Source organism: Gobius niger (assembly GCF_951799975.1).
Source record: "Gobius niger genome assembly, chromosome: 19".
Classification (NCBI taxonomy): Eukaryota; Metazoa; Chordata; class Actinopteri; order Gobiiformes; family Gobiidae; genus Gobius; species Gobius niger.
In genome coordinates, this window is record NC_136870.1 from 5956216 (window position 1) to 5979566 (window position 23351).

General features: G+C 41.4%; 1 protein-coding gene across 2 annotated transcripts; it reads right to left on the reverse strand.

The window, feature by feature from the left end:
* Nucleotides 1-1824: 1824 nt before the first annotated feature.
* On the reverse strand, nucleotides 1825-22696 carry sap30bp (SAP30 binding protein). Of its 2 annotated transcripts, XM_079578007.1 has the most exons (10): nucleotides 22571-22696; nucleotides 21079-21188; nucleotides 19977-20021; nucleotides 16172-16211; nucleotides 10792-10880; nucleotides 6830-6921; nucleotides 4971-5083; nucleotides 4833-4891; nucleotides 4070-4160; nucleotides 1826-2320 (listed from the first exon to the last, which is right to left on the reverse strand). In XM_079578007.1, exons 1-10 carry the CDS (start codon nucleotides 22662-22664, stop codon nucleotides 2148-2150), a joined length of 906 nt encoding a protein of 301 aa, XP_079434133.1. In that variant the 5' UTR covers nucleotides 22665-22696; the 3' UTR covers nucleotides 1826-2147. The 2 variants fall into 2 exon arrangements, with proteins under 2 accessions (XP_079434134.1, XP_079434133.1); XM_079578008.1 differs by lacking the exon at nucleotides 19977-20021 and having other exon boundaries at nucleotides 1825-2320.
* Between the last annotated feature and the right edge of the window lie 655 nt (nucleotides 22697-23351).

Here is a 23351-nt window from a genome sequence, read left to right on the forward strand (position 1 = left end):
AGTTGTCACTTCGGTCCGAATTCAAGTGCCGTCATGCACAAGCTTAATATAGAAGGTGCAGTTACATGTATGCCCTGAGGTGGCAGTAGTGCGCATAACATGGCTAACTTGCATCTAGCCCCTTTAATATAGAAGGTGCAGTTACATGTATGCCCTGAGGTGGCAGTAGTGCGCATAACATGGCTAACTTGCATCTAGCCCCTTTAAGAATGAAGCTCGGAGATAGGTTGATGTATGTATGTTTACTTAAGCGTACTTGGGAACATACATAATACAACTGCAGGGCATTGCTATGCTGGTACTATCGTACAGTATCACTCCGCCTTTGGGAATATAGTTCTAATACAACACTCTATGCACCAAAATATAACATGTCAGTAAAAATGCGTGACTGTGGCCTTATGTGGAACAAATTAATCATTAAATAAATAAACATAAAGCATATGTTGAAAGAATAGCTACAAATTAAAGCTAAACTTTCATTAAAATAGCCTTTAGCATCATACGCACTCAATGATACATAAACGTAACATAATGTTATGTCAAGTTTTAAACATTATAAACTTAATACTTAATTTAATGGCAAACAGTCGCTTGTTGCGAGAAAATACCTGCAGTTCATCCATCCCACAAAGGTTTTATTAGTGAGCCGGTACTACAGTAGTGATGCAGTACTACGCAGAGTAGGCTACTGGCGCGTGCATCTCGTCTGTGCAGCAGAGCAGCGCTAATAATATGCTAATATATAATAATGCGATAATAATCCCACCAGAACGGTCTGTTTAATTGTCTATTTGGTGAGGACAGTGCATGTTAATGAACACATGGGACTCATGCAGGCAAACCCGCTCTAACATCTGAAAACCGTCAAATCAGCGTGGCTGGAATTTTTAATGTTTTATTATTATTTGCAAAGCCCACGTGCTCCTGCGGCGAATAGAAACCGCCCTTTTCTCCCTCTGAAAAAACAGCGGAAGTCTTGGATTTCAGATCTCGTAATTTGAAATAATAATTTATTTATTTGATCAAGAAATAAGCCAAAACAAACTATGCAGGCTGTTTTATTTTTAATGGAATTGACAATATTTTTAGTAGCGCCACCCCTGACCCCCTGACCTAAGGGATTTTCCCTCGATCTCAGGCCGTTTTCCGTGCGTGCCTGATAAAGACGTTTAATTCCAGCAGATGTCAAGGAAAACCACACTCCTGGCGTTTTAATCATCTTTTTCATTCATTTCATACACTGTACAAATGCCTAGAATTGAACACACTTTTATACAGCTATATCCACTCTCCTTAAGAGCCTTCCAATAGCTGTGAAGTTCAAATAACATTTTACTATCTACAGAATAACATTCATACACATTTTGTCTTACTTTTTATTTTGTTTAGTGTTCAACTCTAAATAAGCATGTGGCCAGGCTCAAGCTCGCAAGCTCAATTTCTTTCTTTCTCCAGCAGCGGCCGGCAAGATGATTGTTCTAGTTTAGCAGACTTTAGCACCAAGAAGCAAGCAGTACTTTAAAGAAATACTTATTATACCTGTTATTAAGACAGAAAAAGAAGTTGCAGTGGGCACACCAAGCCACATTGGGAACTTGGAAGATAAGCAGCTCCACCTGGATGCCACATGTATTCTTTGAAGGAAAATCAAAGCAGCTGCTGAAGAAAGGCCCTCACAAACAAAGTATCCACGCTACTTCTGTAACAAGTAGCAAATAAGCTGAATAGAACTGATGCATTCCTCCCAAAGGCAACAGAGATGACAGGAATCCAAGTGAAAAAGCAACATCTGAAATGTTTATTCTCCTTTAGCGTAATACATACAGTAATGTACAAGTATAAAATCTTACCTCATTGTCCAATTACCTAAGAGATGGAAAGTATTCACATGTTAAGTCTGACTGATTGTTTATATTAAAAAAAACATTGACAAACATCAGTGCTTCTTCCTTTTGGTAGCCACATGACAAAATAAAAATAATTAAACTGAAAAGAGTCCACAGAGTTTTCTCAGGTTCGAGATCTGCATGCGTTCAGTTCGAGGGTAAATTCCCAAAGTTGTAGAAAACGTCCCAAAGTCTTTCACCGAGATGGGTAGAATCGACATGTTGGTGTCGTGGTTGTTCCTATGTGCAGCCCGGGGCTCACTGCTTGGCCTTCTTGAGGATGGTGCCCACGGCGGAGATGACGGTGGTTTTGGTGCCACTGGCGGTGGTCGTCACGGAGACGACGGCTGGCAGCGTGGCCGTGGTGGTGATGATGGCGGGCTGGGTCACGGGGATGGCCGAGTCCCATTTGCTTTTCCTCTTCTGTGCATCTGCGAGGAGAGGAGAAACATTTAAAAAAGGGTATTTTAGCACGTATGGGTACTTTCCGGTCTTTTCTAAATATTTATAGATTGATCAAGTCCATGACATGTCATGGTGAAATAAGAAACTCGGCATCACGTTTAAAAGTACATTCTCTAAACTAATCTCTCTGCATTGGGCGACTATATCGAGTTACTTCTTTGTACTGAAATCTAGTTTGAAGTTTTAGTAACTGAACAGTGCTGAAGAGGTGCCCCCGTTGTGTCATTGGGTCAAAGCCTGGGCACAGGACGGCAGGCACTTTTCCAGTCAGCCCTAGGGAAGCAGTGGCTATAGAAGTAGATAAACACAATCAGGTAGTAGAAGAATGGCTGCCGTTCTGTGCCAATGGTCCCCTCAATCACCAAAATAACACGGTCGTGACAGGATCATAAACAAATCCATTAAAAGCCATTTAACTCTTTCATTGTAAGCAGTGCTTAATTTGATCCCCCATTTGGGGGAGCGCATTCCCCCAATTCAGTTTTTTTTTCAGGGTAAAGGATCCGGGAAATATTTTGGAGGATCCGGCAAAAAATGTATCTGATATAATGGTGTTTAATGAGAGTGTTCCGGCAAATGTTTTGGCCTGTTCCCCCAATCCATTACATCAGACCAAAAGCGTTCCTGAAAATACTAATTTACAAATTAAGCACTGATTGTAAGCATTCAATAGGGGTTTAAACAAATCCCTTTGATTTCAGTTTGGAAAAAAAAGAAAGATTATAGGTTAACAGATGGAATGTGCACTAAACTAAATATTATTTCTGAATAGAATTATAGACATTAACATGCATGAGTTTTCCAAACATCACTGTATTAAAACTTGAATATAGAAGCCCATATTTCTCTGTCCAAAACAGGGACTGTCCCGTCTTAGAGGATGACATTTTGTCTGGATTCCCGTGGGTAATGGAATTCCGGCCGGATTCCGACGCAATGGGAGTGAATTTCACTATTGATCCCATGATTGGGACGGGACAGGAACAAAAAAAAACTGGAGGGGGCGGGAGTATCTCATGAGACCACAAAAACACGTCGAGAAATGATCAAATACAAATGAGCGCTAACTTTCTTCACTTCATCCTGCCTCCTGTCCATGCGCCACAGCAGCGCGCTCTCCCCTCGTCGTCCTGGTGCGTGGCCCAAACACACCTCTCTCTCCCCCTCGGCTGCGTGTGTGAGCAGGAAGAGGTGTTGGTGCTGAACACGGTGGCATGAGGCGAACGCTAAAATAAAAAGTAACACTTCACAGCCGCTCATTTCCGTGTGTGACAAAAGCTGTGTGAGGTACGAGGACAGGGCTCGGCTGCTGATCTTAAAGGGACAGCGATCTTAAAAGGGAGGTGTCATGTTCCACTGCCCCGTGAAATAAAACTGTCTGAACGACTTGCTTCTAACAGTGCTGCTGGTTAGACTAATAATGTGTTATATATTAGCCCTGATTATTTCAGTCATGTGGTTGTCATCGGCCTCTGAGCCTGAACTTGCATCTCAAAACTACATTGTAAAACATACAGGAGCGGGACGGGACTGGGATTGATTCTGTCGGGAGCGTGACGGGACAGGACTTATTTTCGCACATCAGACTGGGATTGGAATGGGACAGGAATGCTTTTGTGGGAGTGGGACGGGATTGAGAGATCACTCCTCTATCCCCCCTGTCCTTTAGCATGGAGCACACATGGGACAAATCTCAGTGCTTAGACAAGAGTTACCTGTGGAAGTGGTGGAGCTGGTGCTGGTGGACGTGGGGGCGGAGGTGTTCGAGGCGTTGGTGCCTTTCTTAGTCCCGGTCACAAACTCGATCTGCAAAACACAAGTCTGAGTCAGCTGCGGATTCATCCCAAAAGCTCCGGGCAGGAATGTGTCGTCTCAGGGAACATGTCACGTCTCTGTCGACTAATAAAAAAAAAAACATTCAGTCATTTCTCCTTCAAAGTCGACATAAAACACGCCACTTTCCAATGTAAATAAACGCACCCATTATGTGCTTTACATGTTCAGCCATGTTGTGTGCAGCACATTAACTACATGTTCATCCAGTACTATTCACTGCTACACTCTTTACCAACGCTAATCAGACGTGACCGTATCGCAAACATCAACAATAACACATGTTTTATCATGATTTTTTACTGCTGTGTAATTTAAATTGTTTGCTCTGTACCTTGATTATATTTGCCTGGAGATACATCCCAAAAAGTAAAAAGATGAGATCTAATGCCCCACAGAAAGTCTGTTTACACTCCTGCTCAAATATAAAATGTATTGTACCTTCTCTGATCAAGTCAAGCTTTACTGTAGAGCCCCTGAGTTCATCAGTTTCTACAAGTTGGACCCCGTGAAGCACCTGACCTTACATGAACTGATTTTTTTCTTTTTTTTTTTTTTACTGGCAAATCCAAGTTAAGTATTACCCGTAGAAACTTGTCCGACTCTGACAAACTCTGACTTCAGCGCACAAACTGCATGCCTCACCTTGGTTCGTTCCTTTTTGGCTTTTTCTAGTTTGTCCATCTCCACTTTCTGCGCTTTAGCTGAAAAGGAGAAAGAGAAAAAAAAAGGACATTAGAGTCGAGTCAAAATGCACAACGGTGCAAAGGCTGAAATCCTTACCTAGCGCTTCATAATAGGAGTCTTCTGACCAGCCGTGTGGGTCGAACATGTCCTTGGGGTAGTTGGTGCCCAGTTCGTCAATGCTGCAGAACTGAATGAGCTTCTCGTAGATGCTACAAAAGACAAATATAATCAGCAGGTTGATTAAGCTACAGTACAGCTCCTTTCTCAATCCTGTCGTCTTTCATCCTGGAGCAGAGAGCATTAGCCTCGAGCACCGCAAATTAAAAACAATTGGAGAAAACAATCTAAATCATAGGAATCATAGACATGCCTTTAGCTCTGAGCCAGTTCTGACAAATGCGCACATGTGTTAGCTGTTGAATCCCGGACCTGTTCAAATTGAATGTTTCCGCCCCATACGAAATGAAAAGGAAAGCCAGGAACAATATTGAACTATGGCGAGGTACGCTTTGTCCTTTTCATGGCATTTATATAATTTCTGTGGTTTCTTTACCAGTTACATCCTACCAGATAATGTTAAGTAGCCATTGGATGTGATTCCGACCCCACAAAAAGCAAAAACTGAATTTGAGTTAGCATTTAGCTCAGAGGACACTTTAGACGCCAATTTGTATCTTAAAGCCACACTGCCTAGAATTTTACCCAATAAATAAAATTAAAATACAAGCATTTATTTGATGACAGATATTTCATAATTGAAAAATACCTCATAAATGTACAAACAAACGTGTGCTTTTGCCTTTGCTCTCCTAAGACCTGACTGTAGCTTTACCGGGAGTGGGTACGTCTCCAGCTCGTCTCCATGGTGATGTTGACTAAAAGCAGCACAATTTGAGATTGAAATAGTTTAGGTTCCCATCCAAATCCATGTTTTGATCACCCACTGCAAAAATAGCATGTTCTGTGTTGACCTGGTCATGTTTTGTACTGAGGCAACAGTATAGTCCAAAATGTTACGCAGTGTGCCTTTAAAGGTGCATTATGCAACTTTTTATGTAAAAAAAAAAGAAAAAAGTTGATATTTGTATGTATTTGACCTTGTAGTGACCCAGCGGCTGCATGAGTGGTCAGCATGGCACCTTTACTTTCAATCACAGTGGTTTCTACAATGCTCTAGGATCAATTGTTTTGTAGGTTTTCTGGGTACAGGGTCCATCAGCAGTGAAAACCTTCCAAACAATTGATCCTGGAGCGTCTTAGAAACCACTGTGATCGAAAGTAAAGGCGCCATGCTGACCACCCATACAGCCACTAGGTCACTATGAAAACAAATACATACAAATATCAACTTTTTTTTACCACATAAAAAGTTGCATAATGCCCCTTTAAGTAACATCTCAAAAGGCCTGTACACTCTTTAAAGATTTCTAACTTTGCTTCAAACTCCCCTAAATGTGGACAATGGGTTGACAACAGCTGAAAGTTCATCATTTGCGATATGTGACGGCTAATGCTAATGGCTATAGGAAAGATACATTGAGCATGCTAACGGACTCTTGAAATGTAGATAAAAGTAATAGTTCTTCATGGGGATGTGATCAGCGCCAGATCAGGATCATCCACACTTTTAGAGGCAAGTACACGCTTTTGTGGATCAAGCTGAACTAAGCTTTGTGAACTGTGTGAGACTGTTGAGTATTTTGGCTCAACAATGATCAGGACAGGGCCCTTTGCTGCAGCAGAGCGGACAGGGTTCTTTATATCAGAGGAGGAAACCACACCCATCGACTAGGCTACGATTTTGAATTGAAATCGATGATATTATCAAGGTGAAACATTCCAAATTCTGAGCTCCCCAGGCCTTGCTACAAAGGCAAACACCTGGACATGTGAGGGCGCACACGCACAAGAAGTAGCCGTGAAAGAAGGCCGAAGGAGAGCGCCCGAGCACATACCTGGGGTTTCGAAATTCCTTCTTTTTCTGAATGTGGTTGTTTGTGTCGAAGTCTCCATGGAGCTTCCTCTCGTACAGCTTGTGGATCTTCTCCTGTGACAAATCAAACACATCAATAGTTAGTACAGAGAGTTCCGATTTGTCGATATGATAAGAGATGCATCACTGTAGCCTCGAAATCACAATAAATGTTTCCAAGCTTTCCCTGCGTGATTCTACTGCACGCTTGATCGCAGAATTTGTCAAGAAAAATAGCAAGTAGATACTAGAAGAACAAAACTATGCCCGGCGGTGAAAAGGGGGTATTGTCTTTACATTTCTGCTACTGTCTGGAGGTATTTCACGACCAGGTTCCAACCTAAACCACAGTGAGCAGCTCAGACAGCCCTGACAGTGATAAACGGGGACAAAGGAATGTTGCAAGGCTGTCGCTGACAAGACACTTTTAGGTAATGCCTAATATGTGACCTCATTTAATATTACTGAGAAAATGCAACACAAAGTTAATCATTTGAAGTGTTATAGAGTGGATGCTGTAGTTTAGGGCTGTAAACTTTAAATCTCCTCCAAGAGCCTCCTGTGGCAGTGACGGCTCATCGTTTTGAGTTTGGTTGGACTTTGAGAAATCAATAGTGATTTAAGCTGAGGTTTATTTTTAAACTACTCTCATTAATAATACTAGTAAAAGCTGCAAACACAAAATCAGCTTCTAAAAGGCTTTGTAATAACATGGCAAGAAAATTATACTTTTTCCCCCTCATTTTTCAATCTTGGAGCAAGAATATTAATTAGTTTCAGGGTCAAAGCCAGCCTTGCATTTACCAGCCTGCCCCAGGGCAACAGTGGCTACAACAGTGAGACCTTGTGCTGCAAGCGGCTGCCAGAGCCAGGTTAATACGACAGTGCCAATAACATTAGCGCTGATATCAATATGGGAGTAAGTTCTCCGGCCTAAATTGTTGGGAAGATGAACAACACTTGCTGCTGATTTGATCAAGTGCACATTTAGCATCAAAACAACAAATGACATTCATTAAATGAAGACAAAAAAGGAGGTCCGAGGCACAACCGATTTATAAGTAAAAATCATTTATTTTCCTTTATTAAGTCATCCCTAACAACATCAGGGGAGGAGACCGTATCAAAAAACTGTCCCAAAGGGAAACCTGTTGGATAAACACATTGGGAGCTACCCGCCCCCAGAACTAAATGAGGACATGGACTTCTCAGTCTTTCTGTAGCAAATAAGCGATTCAACCTCTGGGGATCTTTTGATTTTGTTTTTTTTGTCCGCTGCCCAATACCTTGATTTATGTAAGGTTAATAGGTTAATAAAGGTTAATAATACCTGATACTTGCTTCAATATGGTGCGAAATAGTACCTGTGAGATGTGCTTTAATATAAAAGGATGTACAATGTCAAGGATATGTTTGGTAATAGCGCTATCACCAACTGTAGATGTTCCATATTTGTCTTGGCCTTTTATGTTTTGAGCTCTCTGGTTGTAGTTGGATGCGTCTATGCAATGTAAACTACCATGTATTCAATAGGTGGTGTTTTCTTCATGGATGTATCTAATGCATTTCACATCACAAGCTAGGAATGTATCGTCAGACTAGCTGTGTTTTTTAATCTTAATTTTGATCTGTTCATCTCAGGCAACACATGACTTCTCACGTGACGTGTGACTATTAATAGCACCTGTGCTTGATTAGTTCTTACACTGTCTGCCCTGATGAAGACCTAAGCGGTCAAAACGCGTTGGTGTCCCTTGAAAATAAAGGATTTTTACTCATAAGTCGGTTGGTCGGTCGAGCTTTTTTAGCGTACGGATCCTGGAAGAGCACCTGACTGACTGGCTAAGACACCTAACCCACAGCAGCGCTCACTCGCCCTCTCACTTACCACATTCATCAAATATTTAGTTTTGAAATGTGTGTTTGTAAGTGTGTAGCAATACCTCGTGTTATTCCATCTTTGCTGAGTTATGAAGTAGCATCTATAAAGTGTTACACCCGCATTGAAAGATTCTCTCATGATAATTCAGCTTGCAGGCAAAGTTGCAAGCTGGAAGCTTTACATTTGGGCTCAGATCCACTGGTGGATTGGACGATTTGGACCAGTCGAGTGGCAGTATAAAGAGCAACAACACAGCGCTGATGAAAAAACATGCTGCTACAGACTTACAAACATCAGCAACATTTTTAAAAACTCAACAATTGCGTGTCACAGATTTGGGCTGTTGTGTATAAAAGTAACCACTGTATTTTCTGCGACTTGCGCCACTCAAAGCCGGGGCTACCTCTCCTGTCAGGACGTCAGGTACTTACGTTTTTCCTACGTCAGTACCTGCGAAGATCATCAAATGACGCCGAGGCAAAACATCCTCATAAGTGTCAAAATAAGACCCTTTAAAATTGGTTGGCAGAACACAAATGCAACGTTTATGAAAGGTGCCGGTATGTGACCGGAGGGCATGGATATCAGGCTGTTCTCGTGATTCAGGGCTGATTCATTTCATGTCAGGGAGTGGCGCCCCGCTGGGTACACTGAGCTGTTCACCAACTCAGCACTGTGTCCCGACCTGCCTCTGGAGCAGGAGAGGGCAGAGAGGGAAGAGCAGAGAGACAGAAGCATCTCCTTTAATTACAGGGGCGCGTCCAACCAATTCAGTCACCAGAATCTACAAAATCAGGGTTATGTATTTGCAAACATTGAGAAATGAGGGGGAATTTTGATCACCAAAAGCAATTTCAACACAAACCTTTGACCCAAAAGGTGTACAATGTCAGCCCAAACTATTTCAATGACAATTTAAGTGACATTCAAGGGCACGACTGAGTGAAGAACAGGTTACTTCAGTTACATACTTACATAGGAAATCACAAGCATTTAGCCTAAACTTAACAAGTTAAAGTTAAAACAGCAGCGCATCTGCCCACATTGTTACAGATTCCCCCAGCTTTATTACACAAGTCTTGTTGCGAGATTGGAAGGTTTGCAAACTCACAAAAATCCATCTTTCGCAGCTAGAGCTGATTCGTTTGAGTTTGTGCCACTGGTGAGTCGACCAATCGTGACGCAGATTTGCTGGAAGTGGGCGGGTTTTTACATTTGCCGACAAGAACGAAGCACCAGCAAAGCACCTCTGGCCCTCAAGATGATTTTGAGAAACATTATTACACACATCAAGAGTACTTTTAACATTATTAGAGATAATTGGGAGAAAAAAAGGTAGAAATACTGTCAATACACCCAGTTAGGTCATATATTATGTACACACTGACATTTGAAAGAAGTGCACTGGAAAAAGAATAAACGTTTTAAGGAGTAAATTACATAAATCTAATTGAATTAAGAGATTAAATCTAAGGTTTCAGTATTTGTTCTGGTTTTAGATGAGATATAACCTCTAGTAGTTGTTATTCTCTTAATTCAGATAATTTTGGGTCATTTCAAGTGAAAAACAATTATTTGTCTGATTTCAAGTGGGTTTTATTCTTGTTCCATTGGCGCTATAGAATTTGTATCTTGGATTAGTTCAAACCGACTGAAATTCATCAGAAGAAATAGAAGAACTTTAATTCAAGCAATTTCAAATAATTTATCTCATTTAAGATTGTAATTATTCCAGTGTTGTGCTTTACTTTGGGCTAATAATCAGCGGCTTCGGCCCTCGGTCTATTTACAATAAAGAAAATCGTCCCTCCGCCAAGAACACTTGCCTACCCCTGACGTACAGTGTGTATTACGTCTGTGATGAACTAAAGTCAGAGCAGCACCACAGCAGATGTATTTTACACAAGTGTAGGCAAGCAGGAGGCCGTCCATTTACCTCAGAGTGTTCTGGCCTGAGCTCCAGAGAGTGATACAATACACGTGTGTGTGTAAGCTGCGTTTTTACCACAGCCGTCATCGGGCCACGGTTGACGACACTATGGAGTTGTTTGAACAGCGCGTACCTGCAGGTGGCTGGAGCAGCGTCCGGAGGGCTCGGGCGGGATGCGGATCTCGTCGGGAGCCATGTTCCTCACCTTCTCGGAGAACAGGGCTGATGGCAGAGGAAAAAGACCACATTTTTACTAAAACGGTCTTTAACAAGTACGCGGAGTGAAATAAACAATAATTCCATATGTAATTTTTATATTTGATACATTTATAAACTACTAAAATGATGAGTGAGGGAAGTCATGTTACTTTTAGTCAAACAACATATTGTTGCTGAAATTGCCCCACATTAGAACAATACAAAATATAATTGAATTCCAAAAACATTTGGTTTTATATGGACAGCGCCCTCTTCTGGAGGAGTTTCTCCGATATTCAGAATACCTCTGAGGGACAGCCATGTGACTTAACCTCTTAAACCCTGCCTTAACCAAGCACATTCTCTCCATTTCGGCTCAACGCTTCTCGACTGGAACTTATAGCCTAGAGGCAAGAGTAAAGCCTCAATTGAAAGCTAAGACCTACAAAAGTGACTTAAACTGATCTTTTTCCTTGTGCTGTTGTTGTCACTTTTCTCATGATCTTTTTTTGTTGCGTTTTCACAAATTTTTTGTTGCTTTTGGGGCGTCAGTGGTTGGAAGGTCGAGGGTTTGAATCCCGCCAACTGAAGGTGCACACAGTCGTCGTGTCCTTGGGCAAGACACTTCACCGACCGTGCCTCCAGTGTCTGCGTACACTGGTGTATGAATGAGAGTGTGAATGGTGACTGGTTCCTGGCTGTAAAGCGCTTCTCTTCTCGTTTGTGCCGCTATTTTCAAGAAGCTTTTCAGGTAATGCCAAACTGGAGAAAAACGATTCACATGGGGGGTCAAGAGGTTAAAAAAATCCGGGATGGAATCAAAGCGCCTATCGAAACACTTCAGAATCTGCTTTATGGAAAGTCCGACAAACTTCTATCTGTTACAGCTGAGCCTTGGTGACACCTGTCAAAAGAAAAACCGCCGACTCTTGAGGTTTGGTTATTGCAGTCGTCAAAACCTTGATTGCAATTTGATATCAATAAACCTTGCACCCTTCTACGTAGTATTTGAAGTATTTGCAAAAAGTCTGAATGAAAACAACAGAGCTTGGGGTTGTGTCGGTCGCTGGTATTTCTGGCATTGGCTCATTCCATCATGATAAACCAATGGAGATGTTCAAAAGTAAAACATCAGAGATATTCTTCACATAAAGCATTTGCTGCTGCAGTATGTTTTACCAGCATAGACCTGGAAGTAGCTTTAAAAACCTTCTGAAGCCTGTAGTTTAAATATAAAGCTTTGTTTCTTGCATGGTACACTGCAGTCTTTTTGTTTTACGAGTGTCGTATAAAGCTGGGGGTTTTCACAGTGCACTTGGCGGGCAGGGAGTGTCTGCTGTCAGGGCTTGTAGGAGCAGGGAGGCTCCTCACCCCTCCCTGCGGTCCCCACCCTGTGTTTTCACTTTCTGCGCCGCTTTTCCCTGACTGCAGGCCAGGCATTTTGTAACCGGCTCTCGCAAAACACGCCTAAAGAGACGTCGAGTGTTTCAGGCTTGTCAATCAGGGAGGACTAAGAGATTAATTGCAATCAAAAACAGGATTTGAAAGGCCGCAATCAGCAAATCCTCTCTCAAACGTTGAACTGAATCTTGCCTTGACAACAGACAACTGCAAAAGCTCGTGAAAATCGCAATTCAGTGCAATGAGATATCTTTCCGAAAGCTGCGAGTCCTCCGCACATCATCCATGCAAGTCGTTAATCTCTCATCCGCCGCGCAGGACGGACAAGTGCGGGCTTGAGCGCAGTACATTTGATCTGGCAGAAAAATCCATTATTAAGCTGTCAAGCCGCGCCGAATGAGTAAGCGAGCTTAGGCTAACAAGAGCATTTAGTGTTAAAAGTTAGGACAGGCAGAGAGAGAGACGACTGTGTTCGGGCAAGCAAAGTACAGCAGTCTGCCCTTCTTCAGACACTTGTGGAGCTATGACTTCTAATAAAGCAGAAATATGTGTTGTTTTGAGGAAACCCAACTTTTTTACAAGGTGTTGCGTCCAATACGAGCTTAAAAGATGGCTTAAGTAATATTTACCCACCAATGTTTACAAAATGCATTGATTTGCACTTTAAAAACATGAAACAATTAGTTTTCATTTTGTTCAACTATTCAGTAAAAGGAAATATGGAGCTGGAGCCAGAGACCAATGAAAACAGTCACTCCCCTGTAGACATTAGTTGCATTCCAGATTTAGTTTGTTAATTTTGTTACAAACTGCTCAGTTGCACTGACACTACAAAACAATTGGCCTGTTGTAGACGAGTGTAAGCTATTAGCAGAGAAGAGTCTCTCTTCCTGTTTGCCCATGTAGGGTAACAACTCAACTTTTTGAATGAAATAGAAAGATAAAATAAAAATTCAAAACGACACAAGAAAATGTAAACAAACATCAAGCTGGGAGTTGGAAAAAAAGTTTCGATTTTATCACTATTTCAACATTAATTAGCGTAACATTAATGTAAGCCTTTAGCTTCAAGGCTAAGACATCTACATATATAAACAAAGAAGTTAGCATCATGTTGCTATGCTACATTCTATGCACAGAGCCCATTGGGATGATAACAAAGTGATATGAAAGTTAGGAAGTTTGGAGCACAACTATGTAAACTTTACTAGGTCCTATTTATTTCAGGACAAAATTGGGTACAGAGCCTTTAACACCAAAAAGCAACTGTCTGATATAGACAAAATGTATGGTCATTTAAAGACTTTTTGTTGTTGTTGAAGGAACCTGTTTTCTCTACCCCACACTGCACAGTCCCCTCTGCCCCCTGGGACAGTGGGCGGAGTCTGACCCCATACCATGCACAGCTGATTTCCTCTTAAAGAGCAGAAGAGGAGCAGGGCGTTGGCTTTAAGGAGGGAACCTATACACAAGGGCGGGCGAGCACACACTTTCAACTTAAACTCGACACGTGTAAAAGAGTTTTGTTACAGGAGCTGCCTGCGTTTCAAAACACGGACTATAAAAACGAGACGAGACAAGTCGGGAGATGAGTCAGGCCTTCGCTGCAGCGCTGGTATTTACTCAACAGGCCGACAGTGATAGTGACTTGGTGTTGTGGTACGGCGCTAATCTTACCTAGATCCATATAATATCTCAATTCAAACTCCAAGATAAACAGTCGGAAGTGGGAAAATGGCAAGTGAGTGAATGTAAGACTCGTGAATGAGGCGGGAGCGAAAGACTATGACAAAGATTACATTCTGCCGCCATGGACTGCGTTTCCATCTCCAAAAACGCAGTCTAGGAAAGTGGCGCTGTGCCTCAGGGGTCTCGGCGGTCAGAGGCACAAAGCACATCCGTTCAGACGGGGGGGACAAAAAGAGCATTTTCAGCCACATACGCTTTGACATTTACGGACGCACAACACAGAGCGCCAGGCTGTTGCTAGAGGAATGTCACGCAGACTGGGAAGGAGAATTAGAAGTTGTCCCAAAGTTCCACACAAAAAAAACAACAACAACCGTGTTGGGGCATGTCTGAGGATAAACTATAAACCGTACTAATGTATGTAATTAGTGCTTAAGTATCAATTCTGTGTCGGATTGTTGGATAAATAATACTTTACTTTTAGCCATGTGTGCTTAGGACACACATCCTGACCCCCCAAAAAAAGAAGTGGCCACTTGGATTTGACTAATTGTCCTGATCTGAGTTCGCTGCAGTTGTTCAGGTCTATGTTCAGCAACACTATGAGCTCAGAGAAAGAGCTGAACATCCTGAATGACCAGGTTATTCCATCAGTGGATTTCTTCTTCCCTGATGGCACGTCGGGCCTATTCCAAGATGACAATGCCAGCATTCATTGGCCTCATATTGTGTAAAAGTGTCCAGACTTGAACCCCATTGAGAATGTTTGGGCTTGGCTGGAGAAGGCTTTGCAAAAGTAAATAGTAGTGGCCCAAATATTTACTCTAGTAGAAGTATTTGGAGAAAATGTTGGTAAGTTTGAGCGAAAAGGTTCTTTTCAAAGATGTCATAAATTGTGTGAAACTTATATAAATATTTATATACAAGAAAATTCTCCCAAAAATTGCAAAAAACATATGTATTGTATTAAGCCATGTTAGCCATTATTAGCTCGATTTCTTTACAAAGGAAGGAAATAAAAAATAAAGACCAATTCTCCCAATATGGACTTTAATCTCATTACTCATTACTTATATTACTTAAGATATCGACGGTAGCTCTGTTCCAAAAAACGAAATGCATTTTCCCTTTCATGATTTGACGACTTGCACAACAGCTAGTTACTATGACTGACTCATAAAACACTCCCACTTTATGCAGATAAGACTTCAAAAGTGTTTAATGGTAACATGGAATACCATGGAATACTCACTTCCTGTATTTCAAGACTGTTATCATCTAAACAAGAACATTGTCACTTCAGGAGGCTGTTAAAGCATCATATCGTGATTGAACAAAGGAGTCTGTGTTCCACGTTCATGGTGACCACTCCCTCGCCCCGGTTCATCCGGTGAGCAATGCCTCACACCTGGACTGGTCAGCCTTCTCAAGCTGCTGCTGGTTCCCTCTTAGTCATAGTCATGTAATAAAACAAAAATCTACTACGATTGAGCAAGAAATTCATGACATCTTCAAAAGAACATCAAGTCACAAAGGTATTTCATTGGTATTTTAGGTTTTATGCTGTAATTAACAAAATATGAAGATACTTTAGTGAGGACTGTGTTTACAAGCATCTCACTTCAGGCTTTGTGCGCCCTCTACTAGCAACAGGGAGAATTATATTTGTTTGAAAGAGTAAAAGCTAACAAATCAATGGCACTCCTAATAGTTTGGGGTTAAAAGGTTCAAAAGGACCCATTATGTTTTCCAAGTGGGAGAGAGAAATCTATTAGTTTTCCTTCAGAAATGAGGGATAAAAATACTGTGCACCTAATCACAAACCATTTTTAACAAACATGAACAGACAGGCTAGGTTTTAGCATTATTGCGACTGCGAGGCTCCACTCTGTTCCCTGAAAGTTGTGAAATGTGCTCATAAACAAAGCTAATCATTAGGGCTGGGTACTTATACTTGGTTTTCAAAAACAATACTTTTTTCTGATGCCTATACTACAATATTTATCATCTAGAACCAGAAAAAATAACGTGAATGTATGGAAGATCTGCAAATTTACAATATCGGATTCATCCCCAATGTCATGAAATGTGTGAAAATAAAGTGGGGGGAAATGGAAAAAAGAAAATCAGGCAAAAAAGAGGAAACTGAACTTTTGCATATCTGTAACTTCCTATATGCTGTATGTAAATGATATATTGCGGCGTTAGATCCCTCATTTACGTACCAACTAGTTCATTGGGATCCTTGGTTTCTGCTTCCGTAACCTGTAAAGACAAAGACGGGATGGGGGGAGAGGAGAGAGAGAGACAGAGCATATTTAATTCTACTTTAAATCCTTTTTCTATGGTCAGCACAGAGAACATTCCGCTGAAAAAATGCCCATCTGGAGACAAAGGGCAGGCTCTCCATCAGTACGTCATTCCTATATAAATCACACAGACATTCAACAATAGACTGCGACAAGATTCTGGGAAGCGCGAGGAGTCTTCGGTAATAAATGTTCAGCTGCTGTGCCAAGATTGTGGGCATATATAGGAGGTGGCTCAGGGTGAGGGGGGAGTTGTTGTTCACGGGCGCTTAGCAACGGCACGGCCCCATCAAAGAACTGACCTGGACGGAGGGAAGGACCAAGCGGGTGTTTTAACTAAAAATGGGAAGGTCAGCATCAAAGCACAGCAATAAAGGAGAGCAATTTATTTCTGAATGCTTCCATTGTATGTTTGGAGCTTGGAGAAAGACCCACAGCAGAGGACAAGGAGTGTATCGGACGCATACAACGCACATCGTGTCCTCTGGCACCGGGCTCCACTGAAAACTACTTTCATCTCTCAGCGGGAAGTTATACTATTTACCGCTCTTTTACTCGACTACTACTACTATCCTTTACAAATGGAACGTGGCAGTTGTGAGAGGTGCTCCCAAGGACGCAACAAAAGAGCGACATACAATACAGCCTTTTGATAAAGATTATGAAAGTATAGGCAAAAACTAGAGGAAAAAAGCTTTAAAAAGACTATGAAGGTAAGCTAGGTGCAGACGGTATGCTGAAGCCGTATGATATTGTGAATAAATCTGGTAGGGCATGCCCGCTTTAGTCAGGACTGTCCTCTCTCCCCTCTGGCCCATGAGCAGTCCATTCAGTTCAGCCCGCTTTGGCCCAGGGTTGAGCTCATTCCCAAAACTTGTACCTGGATGACCCGGCTGACCCTGGTCTGGCCAGTGGAAACACTTTAGGGATTTTCCACTGGCAGACACTACACAGTCCACAGCCTGATCAGCCCAGTTGGGCGAGCCTTTCGACTGCCAAGTTCAGGGCCAAATCAGCCCGACTCGGTATACGTTTTGGCACCGACCTCTGGCTGTGGCCAAATCACGCTGAACAGACTGTTGGCCTCTGATTGGCAAACGAGAGAGAGAGCCCACAGTATTGACATGCATTTTAATATTTCATAACATCATACCGCTGTTCTAAAAGGGGGTTTTGCTGATATTAGCATTTAGCTGCTGTTAGCGTACCTTTAGCTGCTGCTAGCATAACTTTAGCTGCTGTTAGCGTAACTTTAGCTGCTGCTAGCATAACTTTAGCTGCTGCTAGCATAACTTTAGCTGCTGTTAGCGTAACTTTAGCTGCTGCTAGCATAACTTTAGCTGCTGCTAGCAAACTTTAGCTGCTGTTAGCGTAACTTTAGCTGCTGTTAGTGTAACTGTGGAACACAAGCGTGTTGGGTGTAAAGGCGCCTTTGAGTACATGGGTAGAGCTGGCACTGGGCTGGGCAGAAGTGCCAGTCGAAAGAAGGTACTAGTCTCGAGTTTGGAGATGCTGTGTACATGGCAACATCGTCTAGGAAAACACAGCAGTCATGTTATCTCTGATTCGCTTTCATGGCTAATGAAGAGGTGTCCGTAATGATGAGGTGTCACCGTGTCAGCACTAGATGCATTTGTCCAGCAAACAGTGCTTTCAATAATGGCTAAATTTCTATTTGAAAACAGTGGTAGTTTCAAAATTGCCACCCAGATTTGAAATGATATCTTACGCTAGAAGTGTTTGACATTAATGCTACACAGGACAGCTTACAGGCCATATGGTACTAAACCAGGCATGACCTTAGCTCAGCTTCTGAAATCATTTAGTAAGATTGGTTTGCAGGGTTTAATCAAATTCAGTACATGGAAATAAACAGTATTTTCTGAAACACTCCACTATTGCAAATTAACTTGTAACCACTTAAGCCAGCCACAGAATGAACATTGCAACATTAATTTTATTCCAAATGTCAGATGCCTGTGAGCCCGTCCGACCAATTTGCTTCACCCAGTCCCACAAAATTCATTACGGAGATGTTGCCTAGCATTGCCTCAGACCCAACAGCTGGTTCTGTTTTCACATGGCATCTCAGCGCATACTTTCATACCAACAGCTGGAGAAGAGGAGAGTCTCTGTCAATGACTTCAGTGTTGCTACATAGTCAGTTTATCCAATTAAGGGATAATGCCCCTTACCACCATTTTGGATATTCATATTGTGGCTTTAATGTTTGACATCTCGCGCATAATTTAGACTTTTAAAACTGCAGTAGGTCCCTCAGCCGTCACATTTCATGTTGGTTTCCCTCCGCTGGCTGTAGGAGGAATTGAACATGCTAAAAACAACATGTGAGCCTTCGTTTTACCCATGAACGGCATGCTACCAAATCGATGGCGGCGTGATCAACGTCATTTGAGTGTCAAACAGCTCTGGAGAGGATCTAAAGGACTTTTAAAAAGTGGTGCTCGGTTTCATATTCTCCCCATTATGCAACACATTCCAGGAAATACAGGTCGGAGAGTTTTCGCAGTGAAAGTAGTAAACAGCTTCACTGAAAACACGTGAATACAGCAAAATACCAAATACTTGCCAATTTTGTTCTGTGATATGTACACTGGAAGCTCATCAGCCATGTGGCAGCTACCGACCATTAAAATACCAAATACGTTTGATGATAAATATTCAAATAATTTGTGTTTGTGTTTTATAGTCTTGACTAAAAACACTTCCGTTATTTTTGTATATTTTTTTTTGTTTATGTCTATGGGCAAAATGAACGAGAATGCAAGTTGTGTGGGACTGCCGAGGTCAATTAGAGAATACTGCAAATCTTGAGGTATTAAAATGACCTGCCCAAAAAAAAACTACCCAAAATGCTCATTTGACTGAAAAAAAAAAAAAACACAAAATATGATTTGCAAATGTAGCTACTATAAAATGTTCACATAAATAATATCTGAAATGCGTTGGATACTGGATTCAATCATACTCTGGTATTTGGGCCAAAAAAAGAGAGCAAAGGGAAACATTTCAAAGGAGCACACGTGGTTTTCAACAGGAAAATGAAGTCCGTGTGCTTCGCTCCCGGCCTCTTATCACTTACTACATGATAAATAGGCTAATATCTTAGTAACAGCTACCTCCTATTTACACAAGTGCGATAAAAAAACACTTGACTTTTCTACGGGACTTAGACGGTGTATTGTACACCCATGTCCAACATTAAAAAACAAAATGAATGAAATGCTTCTATAAATGTGACTTGATGTACAAGACTTACAAACCACAAAAATTGGGAACAAAACAAGGCTAAACTAAATGACTAAATTGACACAAATCTGCACATTTTACTTGAAGCTGTGTTGCAAAATATGTGTATATTGCTTTAAAGTATATTATGCAGGACAGGACGTACACAACACATTGTTTGGTTGGTAGAAATGAGAGAGCTCGGCAGCAGTAAATTATGGCACACACAATTTCAGTTAGTAGTTAGTAAAGTAGTAAAGCACACACAAGGAAAAACCAGCTCTCACATGAGGAAAGGGTTAGGGAAAGCTGACAAACACACTCTACCCACAACCTCTGAATGTGGCATCGACGACAAGCATCACAAGTGAACCCACAGCGCCATCTGGTGCCCACGCCTCCCCTCTCCCGGGTTAGTAAAACTACGGCTTTTCTGAGGGAGTGCAATTCGCCACCTATGTGCAACAAATACCTCCACATCATTTGCGTCCCTCCCCTCGTCAGATTCTTCCATCTCCTAAGAAAACACAAAATTGCACAAAGTTAACAGCAGAAGGAAACGGGACGATTCCGAGTGGAGGGGACACCGAGAGGCTCACTCTCAGTTACCGGAGTCCGGGTCATATGCAGCAGGAAAGCAGGTATGACAAATGAATTGCACTTGAATGACAATTGTGATTGTCAATTTTTTAGGTCAGATTATGAGCTGAATCTCGTTTTTCTAACCCAAATTACAAATCAAACCACAATTTACATAAGCAAAACAATATTCTCAAGCATGTCATTTAAGTTAGCAACATGGGTGAACTGGCCAAACCACCAATCTCATTTCGCAAACACATAAACCAACACTAAGGTCGCAAACATATGCATATACAAAATACACTAAACAATAAAATAGACAGTGTGAAGCTAAACTCAGCCTTGCATTTGACTACAAGAGAGAAAAGATGAAACATCCTCAACAAAAATCAACCCAGTCCAGTCAACGATATTTGATAAATCTGTAATCTGGGTTAGATAGTTACGGAAAACTGCAAACTACAATCAAAGTAAAGTATTCCAACCACAATAGTGACACAGCAGTTTTGAGCAATTTTACAGCTGACCTTTTGTTTCTTTCACAATCCCACACTATGTATACACAGCAGACTTTTTCCATACATTTTTATGAATGCAACCACTGTCATAAAAAAGGGCCCAGCCAAAAAGTGTGGAGCAGCATATATTTGTAGGAGAAACAGATAAGTCAAGGCCACGGTGCACAGGGGGTTCAGAAAGTTCTCAGACTTTGTTAAATTATTTTCATTTCATTATGTGGCTGCATGACTCTTCAATAACCGATTAGAAAAAAGAAAGACACATCTTAAAACTGTTAATAGCTAAAAAGCGGATCCATTCCATTGCTCACAAAAGTTACGGTCTGCTGGATTCCATTCAATGCCCATTATACAAAAGAGTAGAGCTTGAAAAAGCCAGTATCAGACTTCAAAATAATAACATTGGGGATAAACAGAGGTGCATGAACACTTCCTGAAACCACTACACACACAAGCTCCATCTGAAATACTAACCGAGATGCTTTCTCCGCTGTCTTCATCCACAGAGACCTTGTCTGCTCCTTCTGCGCTCTTGTTGAGGTCATCATCTCCGTAGCCGTAGACCAGACCCCCTACCCTGCTCTCTGTGAAGGACAGAGGGACACATTAGGTCAACAATACCAGCCTAAAGATCGTCTGCCACCTGGTTCATCCCTCATCAAGGGTCAGAAAACACCAGCACAGGAACCAGCGAGACACGATTTTGCCCTAATAGGAGCTTTTTAGGAGCTGCCACCTTGCTGTAAAGAATAATAGTAATAGTTAATTACTCAAACATGTGCGATGTGGTGTGTTTTTGATGAGAGAACAACACTGTAACATGGCAAAAATCTCTATCCCCCTTTAGGCCTGCAGAAAATACAGGTATAACGCCCAAAATGCACCTGAATACAGAATGCAGAGATGTAATGCAACTGATGAAAGAAGCTTATACAGAGGTAAAAGGCATTAGAAATATGGCCCTCAGTTCTACAAAATAGAAAGGAACAGAATGATTTTGCTGTTGTAATAAATTTTGTGGAACCATGTGAAAGTTTCATGGACCCAAGTCAGTTTATTAAATAATTCTCCTTAAGTTTTGTATTACTTAAAGCCACAGTGCACTAATTTTTACCCAATGAAATTGAAGTACAAGCATTTATTTTATGACAGATATTTTCATCACTGAAAAATACCATATCACAACAACACAAACAAAAATGGGCTTTTGCTGTAAGTGGCTCAGCTCTCCTAAGACATGACTGTAACTTTTCTGGGAGTGTGTACATCTCCAGCTCGTCCCAATGGAGAAGAGATGTTGACTAAAGTTGTTGACTAAATCTAAAATTTGAGATTTAAACAGGTTAGGTCCTCATCTAAATCCATTCTTTGGTTACCCACTGCAAAAACATCATTTTCTGAGTCGCTCAGAAAATGACTGAAGAAAGAATACGAAATATTGGAGCAACATCTCAAGGCATCAGCCAGGAAGTCAAAGCTTGACCACAGCAGCTCATTCGGAGGATGTTTTGTATTGATGGCAAAGGTAAAGTCCAAAATGTTACGTGGTGTGCCTTTTAAAGTGACTCAAAATATAAAAATATTAATCTATAAAGCTATGGGTTTCCTTTCACATTTTGTAACAACAAATGACCTTTATTATTTGTCATTTGTAACATGAAATGTGTCCATGACGCTAATAGCTAACGTTAGTGTTTAATAAGCTCCACGGATAAAGTCGCGTCACATTGCTTGTTCAGAGTATACGTGTACACTTAAATATTCATTCAATATTTCACAGAACTGTTCCAAGCAACCGCACTGGAAAAGTCCTTTTGATAAACTGCCCTTAAATGTTCTGTTACAATGATTAGCTTATTGCTAGTTAGCTAACACACAGTTCCAGAGTGAGAGCGGTTTTCACACAGCTGTAAATGTCTGATGTCTCTTCCACACACGATAACAAACACTGCGACAGATTCCTCACCTGATTCGTCTGATTCTGGGTCTGAATCGGGCTCTGAATCGTCTCCATAGGCTGCCAAAGAGGACAGAAGCGCACTCTTTTTACCGCTCGCCATCGCTGCAGCAGCTGCCGTGATGTCGCGTAAACGTTGCGTCGCAGGAAACACACGTCACGAGCTTAAGCGCCAATGGCTGACGGGAAGTGTTGTGCACTGAAGCTGACTGAAGCCAAAATTGAGATCTTTAATGTGACTGAAAAGCATTAGCCTACATTTGTTTCATTTTTTTTTTTTTTATCTTTTATGCCATAAATTAATAATAATAATAATTTTAAAAAAAAGTAGGTTCAAAGCACATTCAACTGCCGGTTTTGATGACATATTCAGTATTATTTTGTCTGGTATACACAATTTGTTGAATATCCAAATCTGACTCTGACTTTCTTTTTTTTCTTATTTATTTTTAGAAATGCATAGATGGCATTAAAGGCATTAAAAACCCTTAATTTTGCATGAAATGTATATTGTGTCCCTCCAGGTCCCACTATCACTACTGAGATGGCCCCCCATTCAGCTGCTCAGCCCATGAAAAAACAGATTTAATTTGACACATGAGATCTCACACAAGAGAAACATACCCTGTGTTCAGTTGTCAGTTTGTGATAAAGACTTTGGTTTAAAAGCTGCTCTTACACTTCCATTAACCTCTTAACCCCCACCTTAACCGAGCACATCTCCTCCCGTTCGGCTTTGCCCGAATCTAAAAAGAATCAAAAATAGTGGCGAAAGTGAGATGTAAACAAG